Here is a 23,480-nt window from a genome sequence, read left to right as displayed (position 1 = left end):
ATAGAGCAAAGACTTTTTAACACCACCTTTTCAAGCATCCTAGTTTTTTTTTTTTGGACGTCCTGCTTCTACTGATGATCAGTCAGATGTGATGCATTTAGTTCGCTAGACATGATTGGAAAAGGCATGTCTGTCTATATGAGGTCCCATATTTGACATTGCATGTCGGGGCACAAACCAAGCCATGACATCCAAGGAATTGTGTGTAGACCTCTGAGACAGGATTGTATCGAGGCAAAGATCTGGGGAAGTGTACAGAAACATTTCTGCAGCATTCTGAAGGTCCAAAGAGTGGCCTTCATATATAAATGAAAAGAAGTTTGGAAACATTAGGACTCTTCCAGGAGCTGACCACCTGCCACTCTGAGCAATCTGAGTAGAAGCGCCATAGTCATGGAGATGACCAAGAACCCGTCGATGACAGAGCTCCAGCATTGCTCAGTGGAGAGAAGAGAACCTTCCAGAAGGACACCCATTTCCCAGTAATCCACCATTCAGGCAAAATTCTCATGTCGGGTAAAAACGAAAAGTCTTTGACCTTAATGTCACACGTAATGTCTGGAGGTAACCAGACGCCACTTATCACCTGCCAATACCATCCCTACAATGAAGAATGGTGGTGGCAGCATCGAGCTGTGGGGAAAGATGAATGCAGCAATGTACAGAGACATCCTGGATGATAACTTGTTCCAGAGCGCTGTGGACCTCACACTGGGGCCAAGGTTTGTCAACAAATTTTTGTCTTTATTTTTTAATTTTAAATATTTTTAAATACATTTGCAACAATTTCAACCAAAGTTTGTTCACTTTGTTATTATGGGGTACTGCATGTAGAATTCGAGGTGAAAAATGAATTGAATCCATTTTGGAATGAGGCTGTAACATGACAAAATGTGGAAAAGGTGAAGTGCTGGGAACATTTTCCAGATGCACTGTAATCGTTCTCCAGGTTGTGCTTTGCATACAACAGTTTGGCTTGAACGTGTCAATGTGTGCAGGATTCTAGTGATTGTCTTCTTAGAGACTTCAATTCCCAATAGGCTAAGTCATTTACTAGTGTCTCGGAAGTTGTTTTGGGGTCTTTAGACACACTTCACTCCTCTTTTCATTACAATCTTTCAGAATCTTTGACTTCCTACCTGCCAGGCTCATTGTTATGGCTGAATAATATTGAATTCCTGATTATACTTGTCACTCCAGCTCTTTGTATATCCACCTGTTTTGTGAGCGTCAACAATTTCCACCCCAAAGTTTTTCTGAAGTTGTTCTTTTGCTTTTGATGCTTTTTCAAGTGACAGCTCAAACACTTATTGATGTTTTATACTGTGTCAAATAGAATCCTCAGTTTTTGGTTGATTTTACAAGCTTTAAGCATTTCAAAGTTAAAGTGAAGCCATTCCACAGCAGTGGTTTGTGCTATAGGTCAATAATGATAATGTGCGCAAACATTTTAAAATAGTATGTTGAAAAAGTGTAATCAAATGCTTTAAACCCATCGTTGGGGTCACCACTTTTGAAAGCTTGTTCGAATTTAGTCAGCTAATTTTACCAGTTACCTGAGATTTTCAACCTGGTGTTTGTTTTTAAGTATTACAGTTTTGTCTCACACAGATCCATACAGTATGCACACCAGTCAAAAGGCATATCGTGGATGACTTTCTAATAATTTTGGTGAGGGTGAACAAATTTTGTACAAAAATTTATTCAATTTATTCCCCAGAATGAATTGTAATAATCTCAGTCATCACTTGAACTCTCTCATAAAACTATCATAAAGTCATATTTATTCTGTGCATTGGCATCACTGCCCCTCCCTGAGCCTGCTTCTGCCAGAAGTTTCTTCCTGTTAAAAGGGAGTTTTTCCTTCCCACTGTTGCCAAAGTGCTTGGTCATAGGGTGTCATATAATTGTTGGGTTTTTCTTTGTATGTATTATTGTAGGGTCTACCTTACAATATAAAGCGCCTTGAGGGGACTGTTGTTGTGATTTGGCGCTATATAAATAAAACTGAACTGAATTGAACTTTTTCTGTTGCTCAAACCAAAGAGCCACAAGCATGGCTGTAGGATCTAGTTCTATTTCCCACTAATTGCCAGTTCATTTCCTTGTACTTTCTCAGTAGTTATTGCCCCATTTTTCTAACTGACAGCTTCCTTTAAAAAAATGAAAAAGAAAAAAAAGAGCGTCTACCAAACTGACTTGAGTTTGCACATCAGTCATGCTGTACTCTCAAGAGAGGATGCATCTAAACCTTATGCTTACCATCATATTTCAGTGTCCTCAGCCTCTCCCACTCGTGCTCCTTTTCACTGCAATCAGTGGCTCAGTCCTTGAGGTTCCAGAATTAAGGACAACTTCCAAGTCCATTGCATTATCTGCAGGACAATTATGTCTGATCTGCTAGAAAAATGCACTCAATAGAATAAGACTGCAAAAAACAAAAAAACAAAACAAGTACATCAAAAACTCAATAGGGACTACTGTTTTCAGTTACACAAAATAAGCACTGGGAATACAAAGACAACTATTCTGGCTGATTACTGCATTTTATTGAAGGCTTTGGAATATAAGTATTTTTCCCCATGAAAACATAACCAAGAGTTATAGCTCCAGAACTTCCTCTACTATGTCGTTTTGAAAACAAACTTAATAATTTCAATCAAGAGTTAACAAGTGAAGAAATCTTCTACTGTTGAACTAGTTAAGTAGTCAACATAATAGTAAAAAGGTCTTGTGTTTCACGGGCAGGTAAGGCTGAAAGCATAAGGCTGTAATTCTGACTGCTACTCAACTCTTATCACAGTGTCAAAGGAGCTAATGTCAGGGCCATCGCTTTCTCGAGAAGGTTAACACGCACCACGATGAAAAAAGAAAACAAATTGTTAAACCATAAAAAAAAACTTATGTAAATGAGTCTAAAATTGCGACATAGTTTAGACAATGTTTCCTACTGTGTGTGTAAAAATGCAACTATTAAATACTTAAGTGCCAATATTCAGTAATTTATTACTTTTCTTTATCAAATAGGTTCGTTCCTATTTATTAAGCATTTTAAGATAGAACACAAAAACAAATGACTCCTCTCAAATCAAATATATCAAACTGTCACGCCAATTACAGGCCAATTCAGAAACAAAAATAAAAAGACTGCAGGACAGCTAACTTCTTTTCCACCAGTGATGCATTGTGATTCTTTTCAATGGCTCTGAAAGCCACTTGATAACAGCCGCACAGGCCAGAATTAAATTCTTCCAAATTAAAGTGAGGACGAAACCTAACAGCATGTCACATTTGGAATAAGTCAAAATGAAGATGTGGCACCAAATCAAGATAAGGCTCTCAATGCGCCTAATGCAACTTCAGCCTAGTATGCACAATCCTGTCGCACTACTCTGAGGTCTTCTACAATTGTGTTTAAGTATACTGACGTGAAAAGAATGAAAAAGATGTGACCATTTTGGTTATTAAAGTGCTCCAACACACCATCAATTAGCAGCGGTATGTATATATAAACATAGTTCAGCACTTTTACAAATCAACCATTTAAAAAGCTCCCATTCTGCAATCAAAAAACAAAAAACAAAATTCTAAGCCACCATACAAAGAAAACCAAAAAAACACTTTAGTTCTCTCAGTAGTTACTTCAATTTGACCTCAGGTTATGACAAAATTATTATTAAAAAAAATAGCTGTAGAGAAATTAACATGATGTAAAAACAAACTACAAATAATGTCAGGCAGAATATCATCCATACTTTACATACATACAAAATTACATTTCATTTTTTTCCTCTTTTAAGAATAGATTCTGTAAACACTGCTTCAGGTCCTTCAGGTTTGATTTATCCCCTTTTCTGCTACAATCTGTATGTTTTTCCATAGAAAATAGTCCGAGGCTCCTGTTCTGGCACTGCAGATGATTCTTCCCCCACCCCCATACTCCCCAACCGTCACAACATTAATTTAACTTTTTCAATTTTCTACCTATTTCACAGCAAAACCAAAAAAAGTGAGGAAAAATATAAGTATTGAGTGGAAGCTCTAGTGCGTTGATGTTGTCATGTAGGTGTTTTAAAAACGTGAAGATACTCTGACCCACATAAACCCAGTCTTTATAAAAAAGGGAAGGACAAGAAATAAGATAATAGAGAGGGCGGCGGGGGTCGGTGGGGGCATGGGGTGTTAGCTGAGGACAGTTGACAAGGCTAGGTTTTGAATATAGATAAGGCATAGCATGGGCAGAGGTTGGGGAGGTTTGAATTAGGAGTCCACATGTCAGGCAGATTGTTAGCCTTTCCAGTACATTTTCAAAAATGGGGTCAGAGGGTAGCATTAGGCAAGGACGTTTCTGTAAGGTAGTGAAGACTTTAGATGTGATTTAGAGGCCTTGGAGGAACTCCTGGAGCTGCCTGACGAGCTCCGTGTCCACAGTTTCCATCAGGGCTCCAAAGCCCTGGTCCCCCATCAGGGCCTGCTGCGCCTTCAGCTTTTCATAGACAAACTGCTGGAGAGAAACGCTGTGCACCGGATCCTCCAGGGCCAACTGCAGGAGGACAAAGAAAATGGAGAGTGGAAAAATTAGTGATCCCACCTGAGAAAGGGTCTGTTAGGCAGCGCTTTGGGAGAAAACAAAAACACCAGCAAACCAGCTGCTCATGGTTGTAATGTAGGTCTTAACAGTTCCCATACATTCATTTCAGAGGCTGTTCAAGATACAGTAAGTAAATATCCAATTTTGAACTGAAGGGAGGATTAATGTTCTGGTACAAACTCAGATCTGGATTTTTGATTTTTTCCTCTCAGACTCGATTTCATTTCCATGATCTAATAACTTTTGGAAGAGATGCTGCCCTACACCAGGCTATTATTTTTGGTTACTGTCTCGGTATAGAAGCTTTTACTCCGGTTTTCAGAATTTTTAATGGTTTAGATGAATACTTAGCACTCTGAAGGACAACTACACATTTCCTTTTTACGACGCAGGATTATTGGTATTGCACACTATAAATAGTGGAGAGATACAGAGCAATATATACAAAGTATGTGACAGGAACAAAACAGGATGAAACACAAAAATTCATGACTACAGAGAGATACTACACCTAGAGAATAAGGAAAGCGTATCTTAATTAGAAAAGAAAGTGTAATCTTGATTCACTTAAAGAAAGAATATCAACATAATCCATAAAATGACCTGCCTGACAAAAAAGGCAAATCCACTAATTACTCTTAATTTTATTAATGCCTGCTATGTGTTGCAATGTGTGTAAGTAGGTGTGTAAAGGACTTTCACTGAAAATGCACTGTGGATTTTTTTACAAAAAAGGAGGAAAATACAACAGAAACCTTTTACGTGTGGCGACTCTGACATATATAACTAACAGAAAACGTACACAAGGAAAAATAATTCAGTATTCACAGTCACTGTCATTCATCTTATACCGAAGAAAGCGCTGGAAAAATAATAATTGACAACAGTGTAAAAAAAACAAAAAAACAAAAACAAGCACAGAAGACTTGAATGGTGGACTACAGCTAACACATTTCTGTAAACCTGCACACTGTCATTTATTTTCTGTGAAATGAAGCAGAGGCAAACACAACAGATGGCAAAAGCCTGAAAGCCGGGACTCGGTCTGCAAATAAATTAGAGAGGTATACAAGTTCTGTTAACACCACTGCACAAACAAAACTTCCACGCATGCAGTCAAGTTTTGAAGATTTCTTTTTGTGTGTGTCTAATAAAATGTATAAAGACAATTTTAGTCACCCTTATATGTTTTTAATCAGTGTGGGTACCTTACTATATCACCGTTTGTAACATTTCCACGTATTCTGGCTCTTTTTTTTTTTTGCTATGATTTCCCCACAGATTAATTATCATTGTTGCTTCAAAGCAGGTGAGTATCTTGAATTAAAAAAAAAAAAACTCTCCTTGTGATCTCCTTTATCACCTAGCACAAACTTGACATTTTGGCGAGCGTGTTCACTCTTAATCACATCAGCCCACAACTGAAAAACAACTCTGGGTCCTTAGAGAAGCACAATATTGCAGTGGCAAATCTTAGTCTCTAGCCAATCACTGGAAACAATACTTGTCATACTAATTTGGTCTTCGTCATTACAATGCTATCAAACTAGTAAAGAGTGGATGTTGCAGAGTGGCTTAATGGAAAAGCTTTCATCTGAGCTGCATAATTACCTTCTCTCTGTATACCACAACATCTTTAAGGTCTTTTTTGTGTGTATGGGTGTGTGCGTCAGAAGCCACATATCATGGCACTTGAATACATTTTTAATCACCATGGTCCTCTTAAGCATCTACTATGATCAAACTAGGGAAAACATTATTAATGCAATTCTTCATATTTCTCAGTAAATATCAGATTAGTTTGGGTTAAACAGGAATAGAAGCAATTAAGTCTGTATGTAGAGATTACAATATTTCAGCAGCAATGTAGCCCCTTATCAGGACTGCACACTTCATATATACTAAATGAGCTTTTTAGAAAAATGCCAGAAAAACAATTCAAGTCTTTGCATATGATAGGGTGTGGATGAAAGTTTGCTGAAGTAGTGTAAATTATTAATATTATAATTATTATTAAATTTTTATTATTAATAAAGATTAAAGAGAAATTGATAAGTGAATAGAATTAAGAAAATAAACAGAATGTACACTCGCCAAGGTACTTCATTAGTTAACCCTGTTCAACTGCTAATCAACCCAAGTATATAATCACCCAATCACATGGCAGCAACCTTATGGATTTATGTAGATATGGTCTTGATTGTATGGTTGAAGTTCAAACCAAGCATCAGAATGTGTAAGAAAGTTAACTTAAGTGACTTTGTATGGTTGTTGGTGCCAAACAAGCTGGTCTGAGTTATTTGGAAATTGCTGATCTACTAGATTTATAATAACCACTCGATATAACCAAGGTGTGCAGAAGAACAACTCTGAACCTACAACACACTGACCCTTGAAGCAGATCAGCTACAGCAACAGGAGACTACACAAGGTGACACTCCTATTCCTGTCAGAGAAGAACAGGAAACTGAGGATAAAATTTGCAAAGGCTCACCAAAATTGGAGAACAGACGATGCCTCTGATGAATGGAAAAAGAGAGATACAGAGAAACCCCTTTCCCGCATCCAGCACAAAGAGGAAGTAACATAAGTGATATGAGCAGAAGAACAGTCATTTTCTGTTGTAACAGAAATTTGGCATAAACAACATGAACTCATGGGTCCTTCCTGCCTGGTATCAGCAGTTCAGGCTGTTGCTGGTGGTGGAATAGTGAGGTGGGGGGCGGGGTATTTTCCTGGAACACTTCGGACCCCTTTCAACCAAGTGAACATTGTTAAAATGCCACAACTAACCTCTATTATGCTGCGATCATCATCTCTTTATGACCGCAGTGTATCCATCTTCTGATGGTTGCTTCAAGCAGGATAACACATCCCTGACAAAACTCCTCTTAAGCTGGTTTCACAATGAATTCATCACAATCACCATGTCTCCCATCCAATAAAGCACATTTGGGCTTTGGAGAAACAGTAAATCAAATTGTGGATGCGCAGGAATAGCACCTTGTTGAATATGTCCCACAAACGAAACAAAGCCGTTCTTAAGGAAAATGGGGGGCCAACCTGGTAATACTGAGGTGTAAATGTTTCTGTACCCCAAAAAATAAAGTTCTGAGATAGAGCAATGGACTGTATTTAGGACATGCTGTGTTGAGACTGTGCACATAGCAACACTGATCAAAAGCAGTTTACAATGTTGCCACTATCAGTATAAACAGTATGCACGACCCATTGTCAACACAGGGGGAAAAACAAGGGCGGAGATGAGAAGACAAGAGAAGAGGAAAAAAAATAACGGTGACACGAGGCAACAAAAGGTGTAGATGTGATGGGTACAAAGGAATGAAATGTGATAAGGGAACGAGGAGACAAATATGACAAAAGAGGGAAAGAATCGTCATGCATGGGAATTAAGTACCAGGAACTGGCTAAGTAAGGTGGTTCAAAGAACCCCATAAAGGCAGCGAGTGATAAAAACAAGATGACGTGGGATGCAAGAGTGGGCAATCATAGCTCTACCTCATTGTTCAGGACAGAGAAAAGAGATGAGTGGGAAACATGAGAGAGTTGAAGAGAGACAGCTGAAATGACAGGGGCTGTAAAAGCCCTCATCTCTAAAGTAATCCCGAGACTACTGTTGTCCTTTTCCAAAGCAAACGGTTCTCAGTTATTTCTATAAAACCATCAGTGTTATTTAAAATTGGCCAATGAGGGACTTTAAACACACTTAATTCACACAACATCATGTGTACCAGGGACCAAGATCCTTAAAGCTCTCTGAATGACAGGCTCACACAAAGACAAATGGTATTAGTACAATGATTGCCAATATTGGTTTCGGGACTGGGATTAGCAAGGACATATTGCAAAGATAATAATCTCACAGATTTCACAATAGTAAGCCTTTTTTTTTTTTAGATCCTCAACTTTCTGATCTCTCAGACCTGCTCTCCTATTTCCACTCTTACAGTTTACTACAACAGACTACTCTATTCAGTCGAAAAACACATTTGTACTGTAGCAGAGGATATGAAAGGAAACTAAGTCAGGCAGACAAATGCTAACTGGAGTTAATGATGCAATAACCTGTACTTTTCCAGCTTTTATCTCACATCCCGTGGTGCCTCATGTCTAACTGCAAACACACAAATACCCCGCAGGAGCGCGAGTGTGTGAGCACATACACCGACTTCTGTGTGATGTAATGAACTGTGGGCCTGCATGATGTATTGAAGTGTAAACTAAGAACTGTATTGTGTAAGGAGATGCTGACAGCACCGGGCTTAGTGGATTACACTGCGGGCAAATGTTAATTTCATCAGCTAATTTACAACACATCATCTGCAGCCTCGCCAGCTCGTCGCCTTTAGAATCTCTAACTAGACATGTAAGCTGCTCTCAAGTGGTCAAATTTGACTCAAAGCATCATGCTGTTTAAGAGAAGCTATTGTCAACTCAGGTTTTAATGGCATCGCCGTCTTAAACAAATACCATCATATACATTAAAAAAAGTAAACTTATATTCTCTTATTTTTTCTGCATGTAAATTTTCTGTCATGCATTATCAGTGTTTGGGTTATAATGTATTATGCATAACACTTAAAAGCAAAAATAATACAGTATTTATTTGGTTCAAAGTGAGTAATCCATTGGACACGTTTTAGACTTTTGCACTACTCCGAGAGGTGCGCTGTCACACACTTAGATTGATAATTCTACCTTTAAAACTTACATTTTCACACACATCAGCACAAAGCAGTTTCCTAATGACATATGGAGATCTTTGCACTTCCTGATTTGTAGATACTTTGCCATTTCTATACAGCTTTCTGTGTTAATCAAAGTTAGGTGATTTTTACACCATCTTGCATAAAAAGCAAGAAACAAAACAAAGACACAAAACCACATTGTATGACTTTCAATATAGAGATCATTTAACTCATGCACTGCAAGTGACACATATTTGATTAACATTTGCATTTTGAGTGCTGAATTTAGGAGCAGTAATACGTTAGACAAATGTAAAGTGATTACATTAATGTGCTTCCCCAAACATTGAGGATTAAATGCATTTTTCATAAGCAACATTATTTCTCTATTCATTATTTCATTATTTTTCTCTTGGCAGGTAGTCCAAATCTGGTGTATAAACCTTAGCATGGCAATTTCAGCCATTCTGTTAATAAACAGAAGGGAAGACAAAAACAATCCCATCAGGACACAAATACTGCATAATGAAGGTGATTTTGTAAACTGGAAGCATTTCTCATTTATGTCATTTGTTCAGTTGCTTGATGGGAGTGAACTATGTGAAATATGATTGGTTCAGGTCATTTGAGGCAAGGTTTCAATTTTGGAGTTTGTACTGTGAAGAAGATAAAACGGCAAAGTAATTGGGGGCTCTGGATAAGTGGGGAAAAGATAAAGTAAGAAAATGATAGAGTAAGAAGTGCAAGTGCAATAACCAAAAAAGTAAACATGGTTTGCCAAAACAATAGGTATAGTAAAAACAACTACAAGTAAAACTGACTGAAAGGATGAACTGAAAGAAAAAAAATATGCATCTGTATTAATATTAGGTAACCTTGCGCACAAGCCAAAAACAAACAAAAGAAAAACCCCAACAACAAAAACCCCTCCACGACATAAAAAGTAGGAAAGAAATATGAAACCAGTAAAGTTTGAGGGGAAAAGAAAAGGAATAATGATGAGAGAAAAGGACAGAGGGAGAGTGACATGCTTCCTGCTGCAGCTCACTGATAAAGAAGCAATGGTCGCCATGCCACAGAAGAAGATAAATGAGAGGGAGGATGAATAGAAGAGACAAATGAGATGTGAAGGAAGTGGAAAAGGTTTGGTAGATGTCTAGTGAGAAGATATAGAGGGGAAAAAAAGAAGGAGACAGAATAGAGAAGTAGGCGAGATACGCTCTGAAGGAAAAAACTGTAATTATGACGATAATGATAATAATAATGATCCTAAGCACCCACGGCAGTCCGCTTTTACCTCATGCAAAATACCCAATAAAAAGCCTACATTTGTTCCATCTGTTCTGACATTACTTAGAGAGGTTGCCAAACACCTTTTTGCTTGCATCTTTTTTCTGCAACCAGTGTTGTCACACGAACAACTGTTTTCAAGGTGGCACAGTTTCACAAATCCATGCCAAAAACATGTAATTTAGCCTCTACTCAATATTTGCTTGGAAGTTATTCATACACCTTTGTCTGGGAAATAAGCTAATCTGCGCCAGCAGGCTGGAGAAGAATATAGCCTCAGCACACCTGAGAGAGTTTGGAACATGAAATTATTTGATCATGTCACCCCACTTCTAGGTGTAAAGTGGCTTACCTAAACAGAACAGAGGGCTACTTAATGTTATTGTATGCAGCTGTTCTTTAGTTGGAACAGAGTGTTTTTTTTACTGGGAAAAGGGCTTTCCATACCTGACACATTGGACCACCCTAACTTTTGGTGGCATTGATTAAATAAGATGCTTCTCCGCAACGATTCTGACATGATGGCATCTTATGCTTGTTGCAGATTTGTTGGTTGGACACTGATGATGAGAATCTCCCATTCCACCACAATGCAAAGATGCTCTGCTGGATTGAGATCTGGCAACTTTGTTGTCCGTTTCAGTATAGTGAACTCACTGTGTTCAAGAAACCACTTTGAGAAGATGGCTACATTTTGGTCCATAAAGGAATTTATGAGACACTCAACTGGCCCAAAAGTGTGCCAACAAAATATTCCCCACACCATTAAACTACCAGCACCAGCCTGAACCATTAACACAAGTAAGGATAGATCCATGCTTTTACAGGTACACTGTTTACTCCAAATTCTGACACTACCAATCAAATGTTGCAGCAGATATCAAATGATTTAGTACTTTCCTGCTTATATACAGTACTTTATGTGACAAGACATAAGTTTTTAACTCACTGTGTGTTCACGCGCAACTTTTCTTATAATCATTAGTTGATATTAATCTCTGGCTCTCTTCAATAGCGCGTCGTTATCCTGTCTTCGTTCTCTCACCTGAACTGGTCGCAGCAGATGGGCTCCACTTCCTGAGCCTGGTTCTGCTGGAGGTTTGTTGTTATTAAAAGAGTTTACATTCCCACCAATTGCCAAAAAAAGCTTGCTCAAAGGGTGTCATATGATTATTGGGGTTTTCTCTGAGTTTTTTTGTATTATTGTAACATCGTTATCTTACAATTTAAAGCACCTTGAGGCAACTTGTTTTAAATTTGGAAATATAAATTAAATTGAATTAAATTGAAACGTGACATATGTTACATGCAAAATACTTTTGTCTCTTTTTTTGTTTACGTTCATCAGTGTCTCTGGATGAACAGACCTATCACTGGGCTTGTCTGTGTCAAACAATATGTGTTGCATTAGGCATACGGTGCAAACAATGCCAACCACTTGTAGTAAATTATTCACAACTTGGCAGCTTAAAAGTTTTAAGCCATACATTTTAGTATCTGTGAATAATATCTGCATACTTGTATATGATCGAATCTATATACAAAAAAAGTCCCCAATTTATCACAGGCATATTTTCTTATGTGCTGCAAAAGATATTTTTCATTCTATAGTTACTTAAAACCAGTGGGTGAGCTCATGGAAAACACCATCAATCTGAATAGACAGTTTAAAAAAAAAAAAAAGATGATCCAGTTTACATTAAAAGACCAAACTCGAGATTAAAATCATTCTATAAAGTGTAGCATAATCATGATGTGTCAAAAACCTTCACTGCTGATAAAAAAAAATGCTGCCATGAATGATGGTCCTTCAATACAATAATCATAGGCATTGTGGTTTAAGAAAATCCCACTTAGAAAGTATGATGCTTATAAGCACGGAAAGACAAAATCACGTAAAGATTAATTGTTGAATTTGCTCTTTTCATGGGATTTTTTTTTCCAGTAAAAGTGCAGGATAATGGGGCATTGCCCTAATGCAAGGCGTCACATCAGATTGAAGTTGAGACTGATTATGAACATCAAAGAATAAGGATAGCAAAGAATTGCTCCTATGCCAGTAATTATGGAAGCATATATAAGAGTGTGGCTAATGGATATTATGCAAGAGAGGGGGTCTATATGTGTGCATGTTTTGTTGGCAGAGCTACGCTGGCTTGGTGGGAATGGGCCTGCTGAATATCCGAGTCTGACACTAATCCTATTACCTCTACTCCAACTGCTGCAGATATCAGCTATTGACTGTTGTCCCCACATACACTGTCCTGATTAAAGGACACCTACATACTTATACACGCAAGCATATATCTTAAGTTATTGGGCGGGGATAAATAAACATACATAGAACATGTAAACATAGACATGTTAATTCCACATTTTAAATGTAAAAGATGTAGCACTAAAATCTTCTTTCCACAGACATTCCAATTCGATGTGAATTTTTAAAGCATAATTTCAGCTTGACGATGACTAACACAAACTCATATGTGTCGTTATTCACATTCAGCTCGAGAGCAATTCAATTCCAACATTTTAAAGCCCACTACAGGCTTTTTATGCTCTTAAAGCATAAACATACAGTGGCTGGAGGGGAGTCTCTTAGCATCGGAGCAGCCAGTCCTTGTGTTTGCAGTAGCACATTTATTCTTCCTGTGAAAACCTCCAGTACAATCTTTCTGTCTCATAAGTGTGTTTTGATGCATATAAAACACAAACATGTGCAGGAAATGTCCACTAGTCCCAAAAGCCCTAAATAAATCCAGGACAGGAACAAATGGCACAGTAGATGATACTGAAGAAAAAAGTAAAAAAAAAAAAAAAGGTTAAAATAACTAATTAAAAATAAATTTTGCATAATTTGAGAATTTTGTGTATCCAAGTATGGGAACAAAACATTCATAAATAGAGTGTCCAGATCTAATGATCAGGTTAGCTCTTATTTACAGAAGAAATTTAAGTGTGAGGGGGAAAAAAGTATTGCTTGGTGATATAAAGTCAACTCAGTCAGTATAATAATGGCTATAGACATCCTGATCTCACCAACCTTGCAGCTGAGCAGAAGCAGACTGTCCCTTTCATTGCACCAATGGCATTTTGTCTTGACTTGTATTAAACGATACTGACTGCACTTGCACCACTGGACTCCCACAGCTCCGTTTAGAAGTGATCAGTACCTTGCTTTTAGTCAGTTGGGTGTTTTTGTGTTGCCTGCAGACTCTGTCTCCCACCACTTACAATGACAAAGATTGATTTTTTGTAATTTTTCTGTGTACCACCACAGAAGAGTTTAAATGAAATAATCAAGAAGTGATTGAAGTGCAAATTTTCAGCTTTAAGGGGGTTAACTGTTTAAAATTTAGACCGACTTTAATCAAATCTTTAGACTAGTAAATAGGAGAAATTTCCTGACCAATTGCTTGTTTACGTCTCGCTCAAAAATACAGATGAATTTATGCTAATAAGGCATTTTCAGTCATGCGTTGCCCAAAAAAAAAAAACCTTTGAGACCGCATTGCTTTCTACTACTTTAGCATACAGTATTGCTAAGCTAATGAAAACCTCAGACAAAGAATCTGCATTACTTACAAAAACAAAAAAAAAAGATCATATATGGCCAATGCTATAATGCTCTCCAAAGGTAACAAACTATAGACAACTACAGACAGCAGCCTTTACGGAAAAGCGTCAGAGCCATTAAGCACTTTACATTTAGTCATCCAGTAAGCATTTGCAATGACGTTTAATACATAATATCAGAAAAATGACTGAAGACATGTATGGCTGAAATCTGAGTCTTGGGGGATTTTAACACTCATTGCTTGACTACTGCTTCTGACCATTTAAAAAGGGTTCTCTACAGCCTTATTATATCTTAATCAGGGAGCCTGGCAGACCTACTCTAAAGAACCCCTCAGGATCAACGCATAACTTCTTAATATAAATAATATGAATGTAATTTCAATTTATATAGGTATTCTAAATGATACAGGCATTCATCACACACAGTGCAGTTCCTTTCAGGTTTATGTATATAATTCCATATATCGAGCCTGAGTCGCATCAAGGGACTTTAGGCACTAAGGTAAGAACTCTACAGTATTTTGGAGAAAAAAACCCCAAGAACCAGATGACCCCTATGAGCAAGCACTTTGTAATAGTGGGAAGGAGAAACTCCCTTTTTAACAGGAAGAAACCTCCGGCACAACCAGGTTCAAGGAGGGACAGCCATCTGCTGTGACCGGTTGGGGGCTAGGGGACAGAGAAAAGATATTAAATGCTGCGCTGGGGTCGAACATGACAAGCATAGAGATGAGTCCACTGTCAGAGGCCATAAGGTCATTGGTAATCTTCACTAGTGCTGTTTCAGTGAAATGCTAAAACCTGACTGAAACTTCTGTTCCTCTGCAAATGATCAATTAGCAGTTTCAAAATTTTTTGAAATAGGAGGACGCCTGAAGATTGGTCTATAATGAGCAAAAACAGCTGGATCAAGTAACGGCTTTTTAAGCTGTGGTTTAATTGCAGCCACCTTAAAAGCTTGTGGTACCTTATCCAGTGATAGAGATACATCAATCATATTTAACATTTTAGCGTTAATTAATGATAAGACTTCTTTGAACAGTCTTGTACCGAGGTGGTACTTTTAGACATGTTGAAAATTTAAAGGAAGAAATTATTTAAGTTAGTTTGCAAAGACTGACAGGAAAGAAAGAGTCTAAATAAATGGCAGCAGTTATTAAAGTTGCTGTACATGTCTGCAGGATGGCTGTGAAGGTTGTGGCAATCCACAACAGCAGCTGTAATGGCAGGCTATATTAGTTTTACAAATAACATTTCATTACAAGTGTTTCAATATATATATCTAGCATTCACTAATAAACAAAGACTACAACAAACTATGCAATACCCAACACATCTACATAATTTAATGTAGGAGATTCTTATGGAAAATTAAACCTGAGGCTTGGGTAATGGACATCATTAGTTACACTTTTAAAATGAAGTATAAAAACTGAGCTCTCACTGTAAGCAGCTAATTGCCTACATTTTAAAACAGACACACAGTTAGCGACAATATAAAGAATTTATTCTTTTTCTTTATAAACTTCAGCAGTTCTCTCCAAGTATGTATTAGATCATGCATGAACAGAAAAGCATGCTAGTGTGCATACTACAAAATCCAGCTGGAAGCAGGATTGTGTACCCATGTAGTTTCACAAACTGCATTTGACCTTTGTGAACTTTATACCATACCTTATAGAGTGAGGGTATGGTGTTGGAAAATAACCATAATTTGACCAGTCAAAGGAGCTTGCAAAGAAAAGCGTCTGGGCTTCTTTAAGTTGCTTGAAGACGTTTCACCTCTCATCCGAGAAGCTTCTTCAGTTCTAAGGTCAAATGGTGGAGAGTCCCAGATATAAACCTAGTGGGAGTAACCCCCCACAGAGGGACAAAAGGACCCCCTGATGATCCTCTAATCGCCTGAGCCAAGGTGGGAAACTGGGCGTGGGTCCCAATCAGCCAGAGTTTCGGGTGTGTTCATTGTGAAACCTGGCCCCACCTTATCATGCGAATTCCTGAGGTCAGATGGCCCAGGATGTGAGTGGGCGTTAAGGCGTCTGGGAAGGGATCTCAAAACTGGATTATAGATGGCAGAGAGTTGGTGTCGTAAACCCCCGCCTCTGTTCAAAGATGGTCGCTCACGGTGGACATAGATGGCTTCTTTCACTCCTCTTTCAAAACCATCTGTCCTTTGATGGTTTGAAAGAGGTTTATATCTGGGACTCTCCACCATTTGACCTTAGAACTGAAGAAGCTTCTCGGATGAGAGGTGAAACGTCTTCAAGCAACTTAAAGAAGTCCAGACGCTTTTCTTTGCAAGCTCCTTTGACTACGATGACCTGGATGACTGAGAACCTTCACAGACACATAATTTGACCACTCACCTCACCACTGAACACCCACCGCCTGACAGCAGCAGCTGTCCACAGCAAGGCATGATGCCCTGCCACATTGCAAAAGCTAGCCAAGAAGGGCTGGAGGAACAAAACAAAGAGCCTAAGGCATTATAACTCTGCCTCCCAAGAGATCCCAAGCAAGGCGAGTATCCACTCGTGCACTGGAACGCCAATCAATCCATGAAGACTCAAGCCCCTAAAACAAGTCCCTAAGACTTCACTGCCAAAGTTCTTGTGCCAGCCACCAGACAACACAGCTAGAAATTCTGTATCCATGCCTTAAAAGGAAAAGCTGTTTTGGTGGCATGATTGGAAAAAACAGAGTTTCAATATTATGATGGCTGTATGTACATTCAAACATCACACAGGCAATCTAGTTAAGAAATTAAGACAGAAATGAAACTTTCCTATCGTTTGCAGGAGAAAAAAAAAACAAAAAACGAAAACAGCTGAAGCTGTCTCTCTGTTTAGGAATACGGTGATATGATGTATAGGGCATCAATTCCTAAGGCCTTGGATGTTGATTATCATTATGCCCTTAGGCTTACTAATAGTCATGTTTATAGTGCATCATTAAATCTTATAAGAAAGACATGACAGGCATATCTCATTGTTTATCTGTAAGCCTCTCAGTGGGAAACTGTGACTTTACATCACTAATGCATTAAACTTGTGCTCAAAGCTATATGTCCATGAGCTCAGTTTATTAAAAAAAAGAAAACAGAAAAAAGGAGTGCTTTGGAAACCCCTCGGTGCATTCATTACTAATAGCTATGTACCCAGTACCAGGACGTATACATTGCACTGACAAATTAGAAAACTACTACAATAAAGAACATAAAAGAAACCAAACAACATCAGACAGAACAGAGTTGAGACATGAGTAGAATAATCGCTGTAAAGAAAAAATAAAAACAAAGATAAAAACACCACATACACAAATGTACACATCTCTCTCTACTTTTCATTAGGGCATGGCCTCTTGACTTCGAGAGCAGATTATTCCTTGATTGCAGTAATTTCCTCACCTAGTGAGGCAGCACGAACGGCAATATCGTAATTAGTACTGTACTAAAGGGCTTAATGTAAGAGTTCCTCAGCATTCTGTCATACAGGTGCATACTAGAAAATGTGTAGCTTAAACAGGCATGAGACTCAACATTTAAATCATTATTGTGTGATTTTTCAGAAAATCAAAGGATTTGAAGAGCAACTCCGAAGAAAACAGTAATAACAATGGCCCACTAACATGCTCTACCAAAAATTGTGCTTTGGTGTGTATCTGACGGACGAAAGCCAAACCAGTTCCACACCACTGAAGTTGCAGCATTTTTACAAACCAGCCCTACTAGCAGGATCAGAAAAACATTTCTTTTTAGTGCTCTAAGCAGAAGGCCATGAATTAGAGGAATCTTTGAACCAGGGCTTTGAGTGACAAGCTTGGTCAAACAGTGATATGAGACATCCTGTCTGAAATCTGGTGTGCCATCTGGTATGCACTAAAAGACCAACTTCTGCATTTGTAAGATGGCACTAAGAGGGGAAAGATGCAGTCAGCAACTTTTTCTGTTTAAAACTTTGTAAAATGTCATTAATTGAGGAAGCGCACAGAATAACAAATCACCCAGACCAAAGTTGAGTATTTACAAGGAACTTTTTCTCTTAAGTGGTTGTAGGCTTCTCACATGCATGGAAAACAACAAATATTTGTATTATTGTTATTACCGCTACCGAAGGAGGTATTTGATGTTTGTTTTTTTTAATCGTGTTGCCTTAAAAAACAGTTTTTCTTTATCAGTGTGTTTTGCTTCATGTTCTGTATTACCCTGCGAACAAATTTAAGTGTAATATCACCAGTGTTGGGACTAACGAGTTATTAAATAACGCGTTACAGTAACTACGTTATTATTGTGGTAACGAGCACGGTAACTAGTTATTATGCCAAAATCAGGAACGCGTTACTCGTTACTGGGATTTAGATAGGGTTGTTACTCGTTACTTCGTGTGGTGGCATCGCGGAGCTTCCACAGATTCAGTAACATTAGCAAGTGGTGGAGGCCAGCAGGTGGATGAAGGAAAAAGGAGGCAAGAGGAGAGACCCGAGGCGGCCGCCGGTCCAAGTGTGAACTGAACTTCAGGTAAGAAGTTATGACCTGCAGTCTCTCTGGGTCAGATATAAACCAAGTTTAGGTGGAGTTTATTTTCGTTATGCTGACTTTTTCCGTACTGCGTGATAGCTAGCTTGACGGAGTTTCTATACAGCTGGGTGGGTGCTATGACACTGATGTTGAACTTTATTTTGTTCATAAGTTATTAGAGTTGCCAATCGTCCCGTCTGGTATTCAGAGAAAATATTACGCGTTTCTTATTGAGGTGAAAAGGAACAGTTTGTCCCGTAATTCAGCTACAATGGAAAAGGCACAAAGCTGGAGTTATTCTGTGTTTACGCTGCACAGCTGCCCCTTCTTTCATTCTCCCCCCTCCCTCACCTGTTGCTACTTCAATCATGAAAACTGATCAGTGATCAGCTGATCGTCTCTCTTGTTTATCGCTCACTTTGCGCCGAAAGAGGAAACCAGCGGATGTCGCGCTAAACAACAGCAGCACGTTTAAGCTTGATCAGCTGTTGTAAGAATTTATTTAATATTAATATTAAGTGCATATTAGAGCATGAGGGTGGGAATGGATGTTTGTATATGTGTGTGCCTGTATGTCTGTGTCTATATGTCAGGTTGGGTATCAGACGCCACCTCTCTGGGGACATCTCAGGCCCTCCAAGGTTTGGAGGCCTATCTCCACCCACCACCACTTCCCCTGCCAGTGGCGGACTCCCTCAGGTATCGGTGCGTTGATGGTTCTTTGTGTGTGGGGGTGGGCGTCCGGGTACACACCGGCTCACTCCTTGACGGCCGCTTATCGGGGCCTGGAGCCTGGGGCTCGCTCGGGCCACTTCGGAGGTGGGGTGCCCCCGGCCTCTCGGCCTGGGGCTCGGTCACTCAGGCACAGCTGGCTGCCGGCGGAGCTCACGGGCGCGTCACTGCAACTCCCCCTGGCTTCTGCTCCGCGGCTGCTGAGTGAGCCCTCATCTGGGACTCTCCTCAGCTCTTACTGGGACAGTGGCGCGGCTGCCCCTCTGTTGGCCTTCCTTGGTCTCTTGTGTTCTGGGGGCCTCTGGATGTCTGGAGTTTTGATCTCCTCCATACCTGCTTCATACCCTGGAGGACGGGGCTGTGGCCCCCCCACACTCCCTAGCAGATCGTTACATGGAGAAACCTTTGGAATGCAAGCATGCTGATCCACACAGGTATGCACACGGGTGTACACACGGGTATTCACAGACGCGGACTACAGCTTTCTTGGCTGCTGCCTCAAAGCACATTGTGCGCTGTCTATCTTGCGTGCTGCACAATATCGTTTGTTATTTAGTAACTACTGCTAGCTAGTTTATTGTGATGGTGCCGTTTTTTTTTTTTTACTATGTTGCTCTTTGTTGTTTGCTTTCTCTTCTTTTTTTTTCCTCCATACAGGTGACCCAGGTGTTTTGTTTTTTTTTGTTTTGTTTTTTTTTTTTTCTTCCCCCCCTTCTCACCGTCTCTTCTCCCCTTTGGTTTTCTTTCTCTCCCTCTTTCTTTCTCCCTGTCCTGTCCCGTTTGTAGCAACTGAAAATAAAATAAATTCATAATTATAATAAAGGTCAATCAAATGGACCAATATGGCAAGGCCATAATGATCCACTTGGTAAAATAAATCCGCTTGGCATCTTTCTTGGCCTTAAGACAACAATTCTGATGGCTAAAGATCCAAACGGGACACAAAAAAAAAAAAAAAAAAAAGAATTTATTTAATATTACCGTATTTCCCGGACTACAAAGCGCACCTGTATATTAGCCGCACAAGCTAAAATCAGGGGAAAATCCTGTTTTGTACATACATTAGCCGCACCTGACTAAAAGCTGCAGGTGTTTTAATGTTGACTTATCATACGTAAGAGAATATGCACAAAGGGAATTGTCAGGAAAGAGATGGCTGTTTGGAGACATCACTTTTATTAATATTTTGAAAAACAAGTTATGGGTACATATTTGCATAACTTTTTAGGTATATGTACAAGTAGCGGTAATTAGAAGTACGAAACATGTACTGTGCTTCATAAATGAGTAACAAATGTAGTACATAACAATAACCTACAGCACACCAGAAAAATAGATTCGGACTACCTTTTAGGCTCAGGTGCAGTGACACAGCTTTAACAAGAAGAAAAGTCAGTCATTCACCACCATCTTCCCCAGTGTCGGATGTCACTTTCAAAACCAAAGAAATCCTCGTTGTCAGTGTCAGAGTCGAACACCCTCTGAAGGGCCGTGGCGGTGTCCTCCTCTCCATCATGCAGCAGTCCAGCCCTATGAAATCCGTTGGTGATCATGGATGTTTTCACACTTTTCCACGCTGTCAGAATCCACCGGTGGAGTTGAGCACAACTTGCCTTTCGCAAGTTTATGGCCGCTTGTCATCCACGCCTCCCGCTGAACGTGTAGCGCTACTTTGAAGTTTGTTTTTCGCGCTACTTGTACGGCACTATGTTGCCTGGCGGATGGACACGTGACCAACATACCACTCTTGAACCCCGATCCTTCCGCCAGGCAACGTAGTGCCGTACAACAGCAGAACAAACAAAACAAATCCTCTTACGATATGACAACAATCATGGACAATCCATAGAAAAGCCGCACCTGACTAAAAGCCGCAGGGTTCAAAGCTTGTGCAAAAAGTAGCGGCTTATAGCCCGACAATTACGGTAATTTCTAGTATCAGCTGATGTTTGCTGGAGCCACAGCTGTAAACCTGCTGGTCATGATGTCGGTTTGGATGTGTGATGAGAGGGAAACATGAAGATGAAACCAGGAGATGTCCTTACTGAATCATCAGAGCTGAACAGGTGATGGAGAAACAGGTTTATCTTTTAGGTGACATGAATGAGTTGAAATTATTAACTGTTTCCGAGAGACAAATAACACCAGGATCCTTTTCTAAGTAGCTGACAGCTGGTAACTGTGCAGGGGCGGGTCTAGCAAAGTGTTGCCAGGGGTCCATGTAGGGCATTAACAGGGAGAGGGGGGCACAAAGAAATACTTTTCTTTCTTATTCTCATTTAAAATGTCTCACTTTTAAAAAATAATTATCTGAATCTTACAACAAACGATTGATAGATTGATGCATATATACCATCAAAACAGTGTACATCACTGTCACAACAGTGTTTATTTTCATTCAAAGGCTTTATGATTTTTCCTATAATGGTGGGCCAGTGTCTAGTCAAAATGCCCGGGACGATTTTTTTTGTCCCAGTCCAGCCCTGTATGCAGCTCATCTGCAGTCTGGTGTTGCCTACATCTTCCTATTCAGAAGGCAGAATTTCCGAGTTCTGAGTACAATCGAAAGCACCACGACTGCAGTTTTTGTGTTGGATGTAAAAGGTGCACATGATGCTGTGACGTAGGCTAGAATCATGGCAGCAGTCAATGACTGTCCAGGCGTGGGATTTCTCTCGTGGAAATATGCACATTATCTTTTCCTTTCTATTGGTAGGTGGCACAGTGCACTTGTGGCACGTAAGCAAGCTAGAAGACTGGCAAAGTTATGGAAGCAACACATTAACAAGAGAATTCTGAGTAAAACCAAAGTTACTTTCCCTAGTAACTAGTTACTTTGAAAGTAACGAGTAACTTGAAGTAACTGAGTTACTTTTGAGAGAAGTAACTAGTAATGTAACTAAGTTACTATTTTAAAGTAACTTACCCTACACTGAATATCACATATGTCTAGTTTAATCTCCTAGGACCTGGGTCCACATATGTGGATATCACATTTTGGGTTGTCTAGACCAGAATACTAAATTTTGCTCTACAAGGGCCTGATATCCACTTACGAGGACATTACACTGCCACTGTTCTATCGAAATCTAAAGCAAATATCCTCATGTGTGGATCTGATTTTTCTCAGAAACAAAAATAAGGTTAAAACAAAAAAAAATCACGTTCTTTGTTTTTACATTCATAAGGTCCCAATCAGCCCAAATAGCAAAGAGAAATTAAAAATGCATGCCATGAAAGAGTTCGGGTCTCAGGAGGTTAAACATCACTTTTTTTTTTTTTTTTTTAATCCCACTAGAGCTCAATTCAAAGTTTTTAAAAAAGCACACTAGTGTTTCTAATAAAGCCTTTGTTGTGACAAATAATCTTCAAAATCGAGCTAATTGTTTAAGATGCCTGCAAACTATCTAAGGAGAATGTGCTACACTGTACCAGACACTTCATACTTAGACCGTGCCCTTTTAACAGCATCTGTTGTGCCATTACCCATCTTAAAATTGTAGCTTGTGACAGAAAGTATTACATTATAATGGACAGTCTATTCCTCAATTCCAGCTTCACACATAATGGCAGCATGATTTTGTTAGCAGCATCATGCTGTAAATCCCCCATTCACTTTATTCAGTGTTCACTCCATAGCTTAACAATCTTTAAATAATTTGTAAAACACTCAAAACAGCTACTCTATTCACAGATCATACTGTGTATACAGTATACTAGATCCATAAGTGCTGTGCTTTAGCTAGCAGAGGGCAAAACATAGTATCTGTCACATTATACTGAGGGCCTTTGCATTTAATTAACGTCATTGTGTTAAAATTTGCTAAAATACACAAGATGACACTCGCAAGATAGTCGTCAATGAATAAGCATTCATGGAACTAAACGGCTAAATTATTATTTTTTTAAAAAAAAGATAATTTATATATTGGTTCCCTTTCTTTAAAGCTTTTTAAAAGGATTAAAAGGAGGACTTTTTAATACTTCTAAGAAAATCTTCTACAGTCAAAGACTAGTACCCGTTCACATCACCAAATATTGCGTTTCCTCACTTCGGATGCTC

General features: G+C 39.1%; 1 protein-coding gene across 1 annotated transcript in view; it reads right to left on the bottom strand.

The window, feature by feature from the left end:
• Nucleotides 1–2,527: 2,527 nt before the first annotated feature.
• Nucleotides 2,528–23,480, bottom strand: part of ipo11 (importin 11) — a 128,511-nt gene continuing 107,558 nt past the window's right edge. Inside the window, exon 30 of the mRNA XM_026188417.2 lies at nucleotides 2,528–4,543. Coding sequence (XP_026044202.1) covers nucleotides 4,379–4,543 — 165 coding nt within the window. The 3' untranslated portion in view covers nucleotides 2,528–4,378. The remainder of the gene's footprint in view (nucleotides 4,544–23,480) is intronic.

The sequence above is a fragment of the Astatotilapia calliptera genome, chromosome 12, assembly GCF_964374335.1.
Source record: "Astatotilapia calliptera chromosome 12, fAstCal68.1, whole genome shotgun sequence".
NCBI lineage: Eukaryota > Metazoa > Chordata > Actinopteri > Cichliformes > Cichlidae > Astatotilapia > Astatotilapia calliptera.
The sequence above is the reverse complement of the archived record's forward strand: the minus strand, read 5'-3'. Positions and strand labels throughout refer to the sequence as shown.